At 45.4% G+C, this 13,633-nt stretch overlaps 1 protein-coding gene across 1 annotated transcript in view; it reads right to left on the bottom strand.

The window, feature by feature from the left end:
• The window catches only part of LOXHD1 (lipoxygenase homology PLAT domains 1), a 93,184-nt gene that overhangs the window by 56,049 nt on the left and 23,502 nt on the right, over positions 1-13,633 (bottom strand). Inside the window, exons 6-10 of the mRNA XM_084887503.1 lie at positions 12,576-12,724; positions 4,764-4,887; positions 2,270-2,520; positions 1,051-1,186; positions 355-515 (exon numbers count right to left, since the gene is read on the bottom strand). Of these exons, the coding sequence (XP_084743629.1) occupies positions 355-515; positions 1,051-1,186; positions 2,270-2,520; positions 4,764-4,887; positions 12,576-12,724 (821 nt within the window). The remainder of the gene's footprint in view (positions 1-354; positions 516-1,050; positions 1,187-2,269; positions 2,521-4,763; positions 4,888-12,575; positions 12,725-13,633) is intronic.

Below are 13,633 nucleotides of genomic sequence, written 5' to 3'. Positions count from 1 at the left end.
CCTTAAATTTGCTCCTCACTCTCTAATTCAGTCCAAATCAGGTGGCTTGACACTAACTGGCTTCAGGATCTCGGGGTTCCTGGATGTTCACAACCATTCCACAATTGACTCTTCCCCCAGGCTTGGTTCTAGACTGTCTGATTCAGATGAAGGGCCAAAGCTAAACCACACCCCATTTAATGCATTATCCATAGATCAAATTTGGCACTCTTCATGGGGACCTCAAGTCTCCATTGAACCTTTGTGTCTTCACACTTCACCCAACCCTGCCTCATAAAACCAGAATCCCATGACAAATGCCTCTTATGCCCCTTCCTCCTTCCTCCCTCCCACCCTGTCACACTTCTCTCCTACCCTAAACTTCTCAATTATGCCTGGTCTTAACCACTTGTTGTTGGGGTTCAGGAGAAGTGCATCGGTCCGCCCCTTCTTCCCATAAAGCTGGATGTAGATGGGAGTGCTGGTACCAGCTTTCTTTAAGTCAGTCGTCCAGACCCACAGGGACCAAGCAAATTCTGCAGAGACAGGTCAAGTTGCACCAAAAACCTTAATAAGCAAAGAGATTTCGATGGTACCGGTGGGGAAGAGGAGCAAATCAAAGGTGATCAGGACTGAAGCACAGGTTATGCATAGATGTGTCCCACTCTCACAAAGCCCATTGTAACAAGTGCCAATTTTAGGCAGCCGGGGATTCCTTGATATTTGAAAGACGGTACCTAATGAAGGAAGCGTAGCAGTGCGTTTTACATAGGAAGAAGGGTTGACTCCACCCACCTATGTCCAGTGCATTCAGAATGCACAGTGTTGAGTCATTCATCTAGCCCACATGGCAGCTTATTCAACTTGGGGACGCCAGAGTACCAGCCTTGGTGGCAAGTGTGTGGCCTAGACCCTGAAGACCTAAGCTTTCTGGGGGGACCCTTATCTTCCTTTCCAGAGTAGAATTGAGAAGTAGAGTGGACCCCCTTGAAGCTTTTGCCCAGTGGCTGATGTCCTGGCCTTTCCTGCCCCTGCCTGGGGTGATGCCCAGCTCTGGGCCCTTCCACCTACTTTTCAGCCTCTTTTTCCTGAGAGACACCATCTCATAGAGCTGCCTCTCAATCAGCCCATCCATCTTCTTCTCATCCAGCCAGTTGCTGCAAGGGAAGGTCTGCTGGATGCCGGTGAAGGGGCACAGAATCACCACCTGGGGGAGCAGACCACACATTCGACTGACTTGCAATGCTCAGCAGCCTCCTCAGCCCCACATTTAGGGTCATCTGCATTAGGACCTTCAAGGAATGTATTTTCTTCCCATTGCTTGTCTAATTTTAGATCAAGAAATACCTCTTCCAAGAAGTTTTCCCAAATAGGTATCATCCATCCTCCAATTTACCAGCCCATATCTCAAACCTTTTCCTCTATACTCAATAACCTCTTTACATACTGTATTTCCTTAAGCACATTGTGACACCTCAATCTGAATCAAAGTAACTTGGATACTAAATTAATTCCCTGTATTTGTCTTGTAAAAAAAAAAAGATCCATTGCATGAAAGGTAATTAATATCTGGAATTTAATACAAAAGCTAACTGCCCTTTTCTGGACTTGAGCTTCATTCAACCTTTTTTCCTGCACCCTCTCTCCATCTGAAACCGCATTCCAAACTCATGTTTTAGAGCATGGAAGTCTATGTAGTCCAGGCCACTCACACTATAGATGTTCAATGGAAAGTTCCTGGAACACTCCAAAAATCTTCTATCAACATACACTGAGACAAAACTCATAATACTCTATGTTTTTTGCGGGGAGAGAAAGAATTATATGCCTGGGAAAGGACACAGAGGAGTTTCAAAAGCACTGAGACTACTCTATTTCTTAAGTTGGGTGGTAGACAAAATTGAGTTTGGTTTTATCTCACTTTTGTTATATATATTCTTTAAAGCATGAGTATCCACAATACTTATATTTATATATTTAAAAATATGTGTTTATTGAGAGATTTATAAACTGAAGCAAAATGCCACACCAGGAATCAGGATAGTCTACAACTACCGACTGAGCACATTTGGATCCCCTACTCTGGGTCTGGCCCTTGGATGAATGTACAAAACAGTCCCATTCCCGACCATCCTCAAGACAAGGTGAATGGGCAAGTTACCATCCAAAATGCTCAGTGAAAGGCATTGTCCCTATTGCTCTGTTACTGACCCAAAGAAAGTAGAAAGCAGGAAGCATGTTAGAGTTAGTTCATATTTAAAAGTTAAAGAAGAGAAGGAGCATCCCTTACCTTCTCACAGTACCAGCCTCTGTTGGAGCCAACATTGCAGTGCCCAATGGAAACCCGGCTAAGGGGGCTGAGGAGGACGGCCATCTCGATGTGGAAGATGTCTGTGCGGTCACGGTCAAACACACCACCCTCCAAGAAGATTTTCCCACTGTTCTTATTCCCTTTGGCCCCGTACATGACCAAATAGATTTTGGATTTGGTCCCAGCCCCCCGTAAATCCCCAGTGAAGATGGTGACGATGTATGAAATAGCTGGTGTGGAAACAAGAGGGAGAAAAAGAGGGTTCAGTGCCTGCTGGTTACAATATCATGCCCACCTTACTCCTTCCTGGCCACCATCTCCCCAGGTCTCCCTCTTCCATACATCCTTAATCCCCTGGTCCATTCCCCAGATGACACCCAGTGCAGCTCTCAACCTCACTTCCTCTCTTTCAGAGTTTGTGTGTCAGTGTATCTGCGTCTAGGAATAAACGGCCGGTATTATGACAGGAAACTACCAGCCCTAATCACAGGAAACTAACAGAGAAGGAGGAACTTGGGCTAGCTAAGAATAGTACTTCTTATTAATGCTAATTATCATGTGCAGATTCTTAATAGCTGCCGGTTGAGTTCTGCTATGTCTAATTTAATTGTAATAGTCAACTCCATTAATAGAGATTTATGTTCAGGGCTATCTTACTCATTTAGTTTGCTCTCTTGTTCATCACTTAAAAATACAACTTTTAATAGAGGGCACTTGTTGACATGGTGGGATGAGTCAGGAAGAGAACATTGTGGGGTTGTGGTCAGTCAGGAGGCAGTCTAAGGACTTGGAGTTCTGGGGGAGAGCCAGCAAGGGAAGATTAAACTCTAAAATGGGGCATAGTAAGAAAAAACACTGAAATGGACAACTGGACAGGTCTAGTCTCCTTCATTCATTCTGTCCTAGAATCTAAGGCAATGGCATATTAGTCCTTGTTAATTCCCTCACCTACCCTGGCCCCACCTTATCCCCAGCTTCACCCCTTGGCCCCAGAGAAATAAAAATCCCTAACTTATTTGGGAGCTAGCACATGCAACTACATAGATGAATTATTCATTCATTCATTTACACCTTCTTTTGCTCAACAGATATTTATTGAGTGTTTATTATATGCCAGGTATTGGGAGAATATGAAGATAAAAAAGGGTGGCCACTGCTCTAAAATAGTGGTTCTCCAGCTTTATTATCCAAAATACACACACAGATGCTGTTCTCACATGAGACATACTCCCTTGGCTTGGGTTGCCAGCAGTTCCCAGCCTCTGAGTGCCATTTCTCCCTTTCCTCTACTACTGAAGGCAAATAATGGCATCATGGTTACAGAGGTTATGTTAAATCTTTTCTAATGTATGTTTTTAGGTAAATAATTTGTGAACTCCAGTTACAAATGACTTGTGCAACAAAGGTCAGGCCAGGCCAAGGTGCCAGAGGGCTGGAGCAGAGAACCTCATGGTGCCCTGAACAAAGACAGGAGGAATTGTCCTGTGTCGAGGAGGTGGGGAGGGTTCAGAAGAAGTGACTGGAAGCAGGAACTTGGGAAGCACAAAGTAGAGAAATGGCATTACAGGCTGAGAAGAAGGCATGCTCCAAAGGTAAAGAGAGAGGAAGAATAAGGGAGGGAAGAGAGAAACTGGGATGGAAGTGGGGAGAATGGGGAGAGGGTGCAGGTACAGGAAAGAGTGAAAGGTATGCAAAGGATGTGGAGGAGATAGAGGGTGTGTGGAAGTGGTGGGAGAAGCTGTTGAAAGATCCTGCTAATATGGTGAACTGGAGCCAGTTTGTGGAGCAATTCAAATACCACACTCCAGAACCTGGACTTATCTTCTATGCAGTGGGAGCCATGCGAGGTTCTGCAGCAGAGTGCATCCTCACACATGCATTCATTAACATAGATTTTCTGGAACTTCCAGACTTTCGTGCTTGGCATTTCGTGTTTTTCCATGGAATTCACACAGTGTAGAGATTTAGGAGGTAGACCTAATCCTGGATTTGTCAGTTATCAGCTTGAGATCTTGACCAGGTCTTTTAACTTATATGTGATTCCATTTCCTCATCTGTGAAATGGGAACAATAGCAGTTCCTATATCACAGGGTCATTGTGAGGATTAAAGGAGATGAAATGGGTCAGGCACCTAACAGAGGGTTGGCATATAGTAAGCACTCAATATTAGAAGGAGTTAAAACAATGTCCTTATACACGCCCACATGAATCGGGAGTTCTGGCTTCATCCCATGGATGACTTCTTTTGCCCTGGGCAGTCAGTGTCTACTCAGGGGCATCTCTCCATTGCCTCTGGCATCAGCAGAGCCCCAGACTGCAGCTCAGAGAAACAGAACACTTTCAAGAGCGAGAGGAATGTTCTTGGAAGATCCAGTTGGCTTCCACTTGATTGCAGTCCACAGATGAGAACACTGAGCCTCAGGCAAAAAACAAACTATTAGCCAATGGAGCCTCCTCTTTCTTGGTTTCTACCTGTGGTCTCAGCTCCACCCACTAAGATATCCCTTTGGATTTTGCCATCGTCTTCATCCAAGGCCAGCCAGCGGTTAAGAGGAAAGTCATATTTTCTTTTGTTCGCAATATCTTCAATGTTGATCTAAGAAGAAAAGGAAGGAATGTTAAGTGTCATTGAGGATGCACCTGCTGATCCAATCCAAATCCCCCATCCCTTGTGTGTTCTCTAAGAATACACTTCCATCTTCCTAGTGGCCCACAGAAAACTCATCACAAGGACACAACTGTGGCCTGAAAAGCTTTGCAAATTGTTGAGAGTCACATAGGATTGCCTGGCAAAGTGACCCTACGTGAATTACTGAGACACTGTTCCTTCCTCTGCTGCAGATCATTTTTTTAAATTGAATGCAAGACACTTGAAAGGATGAGCAATGGGTGTGAGATGGGTGTGAGAGCTGGAAGCCTGGAATTGCAGACAGCAAGGTCATCATCTTCCTTACCTGAGAAAGGTTGGTTGGGATTCTAACCTTGGTGAGAAGCAGTCTATGCAGAGGGAACTGCAATCTTCAAATCAGGCACCCAGAAGCCCAATATCTGGTGATCAGATTAGAAAATGCCAGCCATGGACAGTGAGGCTGGTGGACTCACCTGTGAGCTATGTTGGCTAGGTGAAATAAGGTGACTTCTAGAAATTACCAAGGAGCTGAGGGGCCCTTCCCAAATGTCCTGAGAAGACCCAGCTGAAAACTCCCCCTAACATAAGTGGAATCATCAATAACTGTAATGTGTCCTCCAGTCATAGCACTGTGCAGGCAGATCTGGTGACAGACCTGCCTGGAAAATAACAATGTCTGCCCGGGTATTCCCAAGACTGCCCGAGAGAGGGGGACTCTGATTTTCAATGAAAACTCACTTCCTAAGATCCAAGTGTCCGCAGGGCAGAAACAGGGCACACCTGGGGCTGCCTGAAGGCATCTCACCTTGCTTTAATCTGGTGTCCATCAGAGAACCTTTGAGTCTAAGTGCTGGCCTCCTGAGGACTCCGCCCACCAGACAGGAACCGGGGCCTGAGTCAGTGACTGGAACCAGCCATCCCACCAGGCTTCTCTCCCCAGACAAGCCAGCTTTCATGCCTCAGTTTATAATTAGTCCCTTGTGACTTTGGATGGTGTGAGTCATCCTCAGAGCCTGCTGATTTGATTGAAGGTCTGTACTTTTAAAGCTGAGTGGCTGTGGCACGGCCCAGAGGGGTTCTGCCACGAGAGTCCAGCCTCTCCCAACTCATCAATTTGCACACTTTTGTGGCTTTCATCTCCCAGGGTTGGGGTAAATGGAGGGAGTCACTGACAAGGGTCTGATCCAGGTTTCAGCCTGGTTCCTAACCCCCATACCGACTCTCACAGAGTTGGGAAAGCAAGGTCAAGAAAGACAGGACTTAATTTATCAGGTAAGCTGTCAAGTCTACTAATAAACCTAGACATATAGATGCATCGTCTCTGCCTTCAAATGTTCACAGACCAGTGCCAGCCAAGGTTTAAAGGGCTAGGGCAACACTCTCACAGTTCACAGAGATGTCATCAACCAAGGTCCTCAAATACTCTGGCTTCTGTTGGAAATTCCTGACTTGAGAAGTTTATCTAATCTGAGAAATAAAATGTGCACCACTGAATACCCCTATGGGACAAAACTAGCTTGCATAGCTGAACCCAAAGGAAAGTGACATTTGAATGAGTATTCAAATAACAATCAAGGTAAAGAAGGAGGAGGAGGAGGAGGAGGAGGAGGAGGAGGAGGAGGAGGAGGAGGAGGAGGAGGAAAAGAACAGCCAAAAGAGAACATAGCAGCTTCAATACTGGTGCAGCAAGTATATAAGTCCATGAGCAGTTTGGAAATTTTCCAAATGCATACTGAAATATGGGGACAATTTTTATGATGACTCTGGGTCCCAAAGTCTGCAAGATGAGGCCAGAGGAAACTGGCACTTGGGGGGTGGAAAATTTTGGAACATATCTAGCAGCAAATGGTGATGGGCAAGGTGGGAAGGTGCAGAGAAGTGAGATGAGGAGGGAACTGACACAGGCACTCAGGTATAGAAACTGTACAGGGCACAGAGGGTTCTCCCAAGGGCATTCTGGCCTCTGCTGATATAGGTCCTGGCTGAGTCCTGACCCCCGCTGCTTAAGGGGCCATTACCAAGGCCCTCTTCCAAGAGAGTCTTAAACAGCTTTCTCACAAGTTGCCCAGGCACCTTTGGATTTTCATGGAGTTCCTTTTAAGAATTCAGAACATGCATTTGCTAACAGAATGAAATGGTGGTATTCCCTCCAGACCACTGCTCCATGGATTCTGCTGTTATGGCAGAGATCATTGCAAAATAAGGTGGGAGAGATAGAAGCACCCTTCACCATGAACAATAGAAGTGCATACCTGGAAAGAGAGAGTGTACGTGTATGTGTGTGTGCCAGACACACAGACAGAAACAGAAGCAATGATCTAATAAAAAATAAAAATAAAAATAAAAATAAACAAGAGCTATTTCCTCTGCGGAGGAATATTCTCCACATGCAGACTACAGACCAGCCCACTGATGATGCTGGCCTTCCATGAAGTGACAGAGACCAGGAGTCATGTGTATAGCAGAGTCACAAGGCAAGACCACAGGTTAAAAAAGCCAAGATGATAAACGACCCCCACACCAAAGAAACAAAAGATGAAGCTGCTTAGTGGGGATCACTTCTTTGTCACTACTTTCCAGACAGTTCACAAATACATCAAACAGATCCAGGGCCTCGGGGTCTTTGTGTCCACTCTGACAGGGTAAACATGTCTCCAATACATGGAGTTGGTCTTGAAGTCAATACTTTTTCAATTGATGTAGAATGTCAACTATGATTCATAGCAGTTCTCTCTCCTCAATATTGGAATAACTTTCACCAATTTTACATAAATAAGCTGATTGGGACAGATGCCCATTCTGTGCATAGCAGCTGGGTGGTTCAAGGGTCTCCTGCCTCCCCACCCCATGCTGAAGCACCTGAGATGTGGATAACTTGAGTGACCCACAGTGCACCCTCCATGCACCAGCATGGGGGCAGTAAAGCAACAAAAGCCAGTCTCTGTTTTCAAGGAGTTTTCACTCCTTCTTTAAAAGCAAAGATACCATCTCCAGTAAGCAACCATTACCACATTCCAAGAACCAATTGTGGTTACCTTTTAGAGCTCTAAGACCAGGAGACAAAGGATAGGTGAGTTTTTACACAGGAGGAAAAGGGAGGAAGGTCTTAAGCTGATCAACCCACTTTGGAATAAAGCTCAGCATCCAAGAGTTAGCAGGACAGACCTGGGTTCCTGGAAGGGTAAAAGAATGTTCTATGATGGTAACTGAGACCAGCAAAGAAAGGTGGGATCTTCTCCTCCTCCCTGTCACAAGGCTGCCCTTCCCCCACATGCTCTGCAGCTGATCCATCGTACTGAAACACTCTCACATGTATGTAACATACCATAAATACAAGTAACTGTAAGTGACAGCTTTTGGTGACATACCTAGCACTCTCACTCCTTCCTCTCTACACTGTCTTCCTCTTCTCTAAACCACCCACACACACACTCCCTCATTACCACGGCAGCCCACCTAACTCAATAAAGACCTGCCCTCGCTCACCTCCTAACACCACTTCTCAGTTCTCAGAGTCCAGTGCCCAGCACAGCTCTATTCAGCATCTCTGTCCCTGCTTCTGATCTTCATGGCCCAGATCCCACAGGCCCTCCCTGACGTCTCTCAGATCCCTGGTCAGACATGGCACACCCTCACAACACCTGTTTGTACTCAAGACTTTTATCTCATCCTGCTTTGCCTTAAAGTCCGGAGATTCTGTATTCTGACCTTCAAACTGGAAAAACAGTCTGATCAGCATTTGCGGGACCCTTGGGACAGAATGTTTGTTCACTGAAAGCTGGACTTTGCATCAAATTTTGGAACATAAGGTACAGTAAGTAACCTGCCTTACAGCGAGTAAGCAATGATTTAAGGATTTGTTCTATCTCTCTTAGAAGCAAAATCATGTTTATTATAACAGCCACAGTTGGCAGCGTGGGGCCTAGGATGTAACAGTCACTCAGTAAATGTTTGTTGAATATCGAGTATTAATAGGTCACATGAGGGCACATGAGGCTTCTCAAGGCCCCTGAAATCCACTCCTCGAGCTTCTATCTCTCTTCCTATCAGAGACAGTGGTGCTGGTTGAACTGATATTCCCCACAGCATGCAGCAGGCCATCTGCTCAATTCTGGAGTTTCTAATACATGGCGCAATGGGTGGAACAGACTGGGAGTCCAGAGAATTTGGGAGAGTACCAGTCCTGCCACTGAACAGCTGTGGGGCCCTGAGCAAATCTCTTTACTGAAGCAGATGGACCAAGGACAGGCCCACTAGCTGAATAATGTTCCATCTTGTGACTGCTGATCTTTTGAAGTGGTTGTTGAACTGACCGTTTGAATCGATCACAGTTGTGAGGCAAACCAGATGTAGGGGGTCAAAGCCACATGCAAGGCCTGGAGAAGGGAGGATGTCAGTCCGGGAAGGGGCAAGAGCAGGGGAAGGGATGTGTCGGTCACACCAAGGCCCATCAGCCCATCAGCTCAGGCTGAGCAACACACACACGAGATTGACTAGACAGAAAAGGAGGGAGATGACGTATGAAGGGAATAATGATACTGGCTTTTGGACTTATCCCACCAAAGCCTTAAATACAAAGGCCACCGGAATGGTTGTCATGTGAAGTCCAGCCAGCAACCTCTGGAATGGGAGTGCTATCTGTGCGTGTGTCAAACCTGGTGATGCAGTCAATCTAACAGCCCCTTTAATTGCTGTCTCTGGGGAGCTGAGAGCAAGCAGATCAATCAGAGTGAACCAAGGGAGACCAGATGGGGGAGGCAGGAGCATAGAGCGGCTTTCCCTGGCACATGGGAAAGTGGCCAGAAGTGGCCCCAAGTCTCCCCCTGCCCTGAGTTTTCAGCTTGCACCCACCTTGCCTGGGACCTCCAACCCTCATTCCTCCTTCCTCATTACACTTCATTCCTCAGGAAAATGTCTAGTAAATCCAGGCATGCTGACCTACAAAATGCTTGAATTGTTTGTATGTCTTATCTCCAGGGATCATTTTGGTTTGCTTAAGATAAAGGAACACAGGCTATTAGGATAGTTTCAGAAAAGCCAGTGAACCTTTGAGAGGAACAACCCCCCTTGGCTTTGTGGGGAGAGGTGGGGCCCTGCCTACTAGGCCCTGAATTCACCCCTGTAGATAATACAGCCTTAAATCAAATAACTAGTCTCACACTGTCAATAGCCTGCTTGGCCTTTGGGTTTAATAACTTATATGCAAATATGCATAACCCATGGACACAGATAATAGTGTGGTGAAGGCCTAGGGGGACAGAAGAGGTAGAGTGAAGGGGGTCAATGGGGGGAATAAGGAAGGACACATGTAATACTTTCAACAATAAACATAAATTAAAAATAAAACAATGTCTGAATAGCAAATAATAATAAGGGGGAAAGAAAGGAAAAAGGGAGGGAGGAAGAAAGCATCATTCCAAAGAATGAGAAGAGCAGAACTCTGTGGGGGGAAGATAATGAACCAACATAGGCCCTACTCCTAGATGTTTTCTGGCAAGACTTTAGAATGATAAATATGAAGAAACAATTCTGCAAGCCTCCTGGCTGGGGTAGTGGGGGGTGAGAAACCCCACACAGCAGGTTGTCCAAAAAGAAACAAAAGTCTGCTTGGCCTCAATTTTTAGATTTCAGAAGGCAGTGGGACAAGATTTACGACATTTCAGAGGACAAAACTGTCCTCACGCTTTGCCAAGCTGCCCTTGCCTTGAGCATGAAGATAACGGAGTGGCCCTACTTTGCTGTTTGAACTTGCCTCCTTCGTGAGCTCACTGGTGAGTGGTCCATGCGACCATGAAGGAACCCAACTTCATGAAGTGCAGCTGCAACAACGGTGTCAAGGTCACGCCTGGACTTCAGGTGCACTTTGCTGCTCCTTTCACTAAGCCTCCGGAGGAGGAAGGAACTGGGCTTCCAGGTACTGCTCTGAGCCCCATCCTGACTGAGGTCACAAAACACACCTGCCTCCTCTCCCGCCTCTGCCCAGCAGAACAAAAACCTCCCTGAAGACACACCTCCTTCTGTGCATTGGCTGTTTGGGGTCTAGACTCCTGCCCCATTTCTTCTCTCATCCAATCAGCATGTGGCCTCCTGGCACCCTGTACAGCACCAGGATGGCTGCTCTAAGGGCCAGACAGGTCCTCTCTTTTCCAAAGGAAACCTGGCCATTCTTCGCTTCGCTAATTTAGCACCCTGCCCCATACCAAGGGCTGGGGAGGCGCCCTCAAGGAATTTTCAGGCTAGAGAAAAGTGCAGCAGACACTCTAGGATGTTCATTCAACACCTATGCCAATAACCTTTTTCTTAGCCTATTTCTACTATGAAGACTGGAAAGCAAGGCCCTTGATGTCCCAGTTTTCATAGCAGCCATATAGCATTTCTGGCCAATAAAATGCAGGCAGGAGTTCCAAGGTGAGTGTTACTTCTCTCACAAGAAGGAAAGACTTGCCAGAAAGAAGAAAAAAAAATCTTTTTCCCCTTTGGTCCCTCCTTCCTGCCTGGAACACAGATAAGACGGCTAGAGGTTCAATGTGGTGATCATGAGGCACCACATTGGAGGATGAGAGCCACAGTGCTAAGAACGGTGATGCAGCAAGTCAGCAGGTGTCTCAGAAAGAAAGCAGCTGCACCTGGCCCTGAGCTGGCCACATCTGGTTTCATGTGAGATGAGAAAAAAGAAACCCCTAATTGTTTTACTCTTGACTTCAATTTTCTGATATTCCCAATCAAATACCTTTCAAACTGATAAAAAAAAAAAAAAAGACAAATGAAGTAACAACAAAATCTCTCTATCAGACAACTTCATTTTCTATAGTCAAATTGTTATAAACTGAGGGTTTTCTGTTTCAAGAAATAAGACCTTTTTCAAAACTATATTATATATTAACCTTTTGCTAACATCTGTGATGAGCTGAAATATATTGATAGCCTCGTGACTAAAGAAACGATATGCAAAGGGCTGGTAGTCAATTTTCTAAATAACCTCAAACTTCCATCACGTTTTAATATTCTCTTGGCTGTTTCTTTCTTCTATGACTCCCATTTCAATTCTCTATGACAGTACCTCTTTCTGCCTCTAAGTTTTTGCTATATATTTAAATGCATGTAGCAATTTTGTTAGAAAGGGTTGTAAGTAAGCATTAGGCTAGGATGAGAGTCCGAGAGGGTCTTTCCATCAAAATGAAGATAGAGCAATATAGAACCAGGGCATGAGCTTTCCTTACAAACTTTGGACCAGATATGTTTTAGCTTCTTAGAAGCTTTGTTGTCATTTTCTTGATTTGTAACTTAACTTTGTCCTGGGTAAGTGAAATTTGAGGTATATAGCAAAAGGAGCCCAAAATAAGTCACAAGATTAGGGTCAAATGAACGCTCTGGGTAGGTGGGGTTATAAACATTCATGGGAAGAGAGATTCTGGTGGGCCAGAGTTAGGGGAAGCTTCCTGGCAGAGCCCTGAAGGGTGAACTGGGCTCTCTAGGAAGGTGATGACATGGGCAAAATCTTGGAGGTATGAGGAGGGCAGCATGGTTGGCCAGCAGGCTCAGGCAGAGGAATAGAGGCAGATAGACCATGAGAGGAAAGGTAGGGCTGAAATATAACTCTCGGAAGAGCTAGAATCCCCCTCCCAGTGCACAAAGACCACAGACGCTGAACCTACCTTGGATAGGAACCAACCTGCAGACGCCCCCTTGTTGTTGTGGCCCACAGAGATCTTCATCAGCTGCCCCAGATCGGGGGCATCCAGTGTGAACTTGTCTTCAGCTCCCTTTTCAAAGTTTTTTTTTTCACTCTCCAGCCTCCGCTCCCCTGCATGCACAACATGCAAGAAAATTACAGCGAAGACCAGAGGAAGAGAGAGAACCCACTCCAAATCCTAATGGTCTACCCACTGAAGGATGGTCTCCAAGGTCAACTAGCGGAGGAGGTTTTGTAGGGGTGACAGGGGCATTTTCTGTTTTTCCACTCAATTTTACTATGAACCTAAAACTGCTATAAAAATAGTTAAGTGGGTGTGGCTCTGTGATTAAGGTCCATCTCTGAACAAGGAGGTCATGGTTTGGTTTGACCTCTATTCCCAGTCAGGGCACATGCCCAGGTTATAGGCTTGATCCTCAATAGGGGCCTTGCAGGAGGCAGCTAATCAATGATTCTCTCTCAACACTGATGTTTCTATCTCTCTTCCTCTTCCTTCTTCCCTGATATCAATAAAAATATATTTTAAAAAATAAAATAAAATAAATTTTTTTAAGTCAACAAGGGTAATTTGAACATATACCGTATATGTGTGTGAAGTGTATATATATATATATATATATATATATATATATATATATATATCTCCTATCTAATAAAAAAGTAATATGCAAATTTATCATACCTCCACTACATCCACAAGCCATGACCACAAGCCAAGTAGGAGCAAGTATGCAAATTAACCCAACCAATGGGTTGCAGCCATGGAGAGAGCAAGCGGCTTGGGTTTCCCTGGCAATGGAGGAAGCCAAGCTTTCCGCCTGCCCTGGCCTGCCTTAGCCTCTGCTTAAGGCTACAAGGTTTCAATTTAGAAGATAAATAAATCCCAACAAAAATGGTAGCAGCCATGGAGCTGGAGAGAGCAGGAGGCTTGAGTTGCCCCTGGCCATGGAGGAAGCCAAGTTTCTGCAGCCCTGGCCTGCCTTGGCCTCTGCTTAAGAGTACAAAGTTTCAATTATAGAA

This window comes from Pipistrellus hanaki (assembly GCF_964339955.1).
Source record: "Pipistrellus hanaki genome assembly, chromosome: 6".
Taxonomy (NCBI): domain Eukaryota; kingdom Metazoa; phylum Chordata; class Mammalia; order Chiroptera; family Vespertilionidae; genus Pipistrellus; species Pipistrellus hanaki.
The sequence above is the reverse complement of the archived record's forward strand: the minus strand, read 5'-3'. Positions and strand labels throughout refer to the sequence as shown.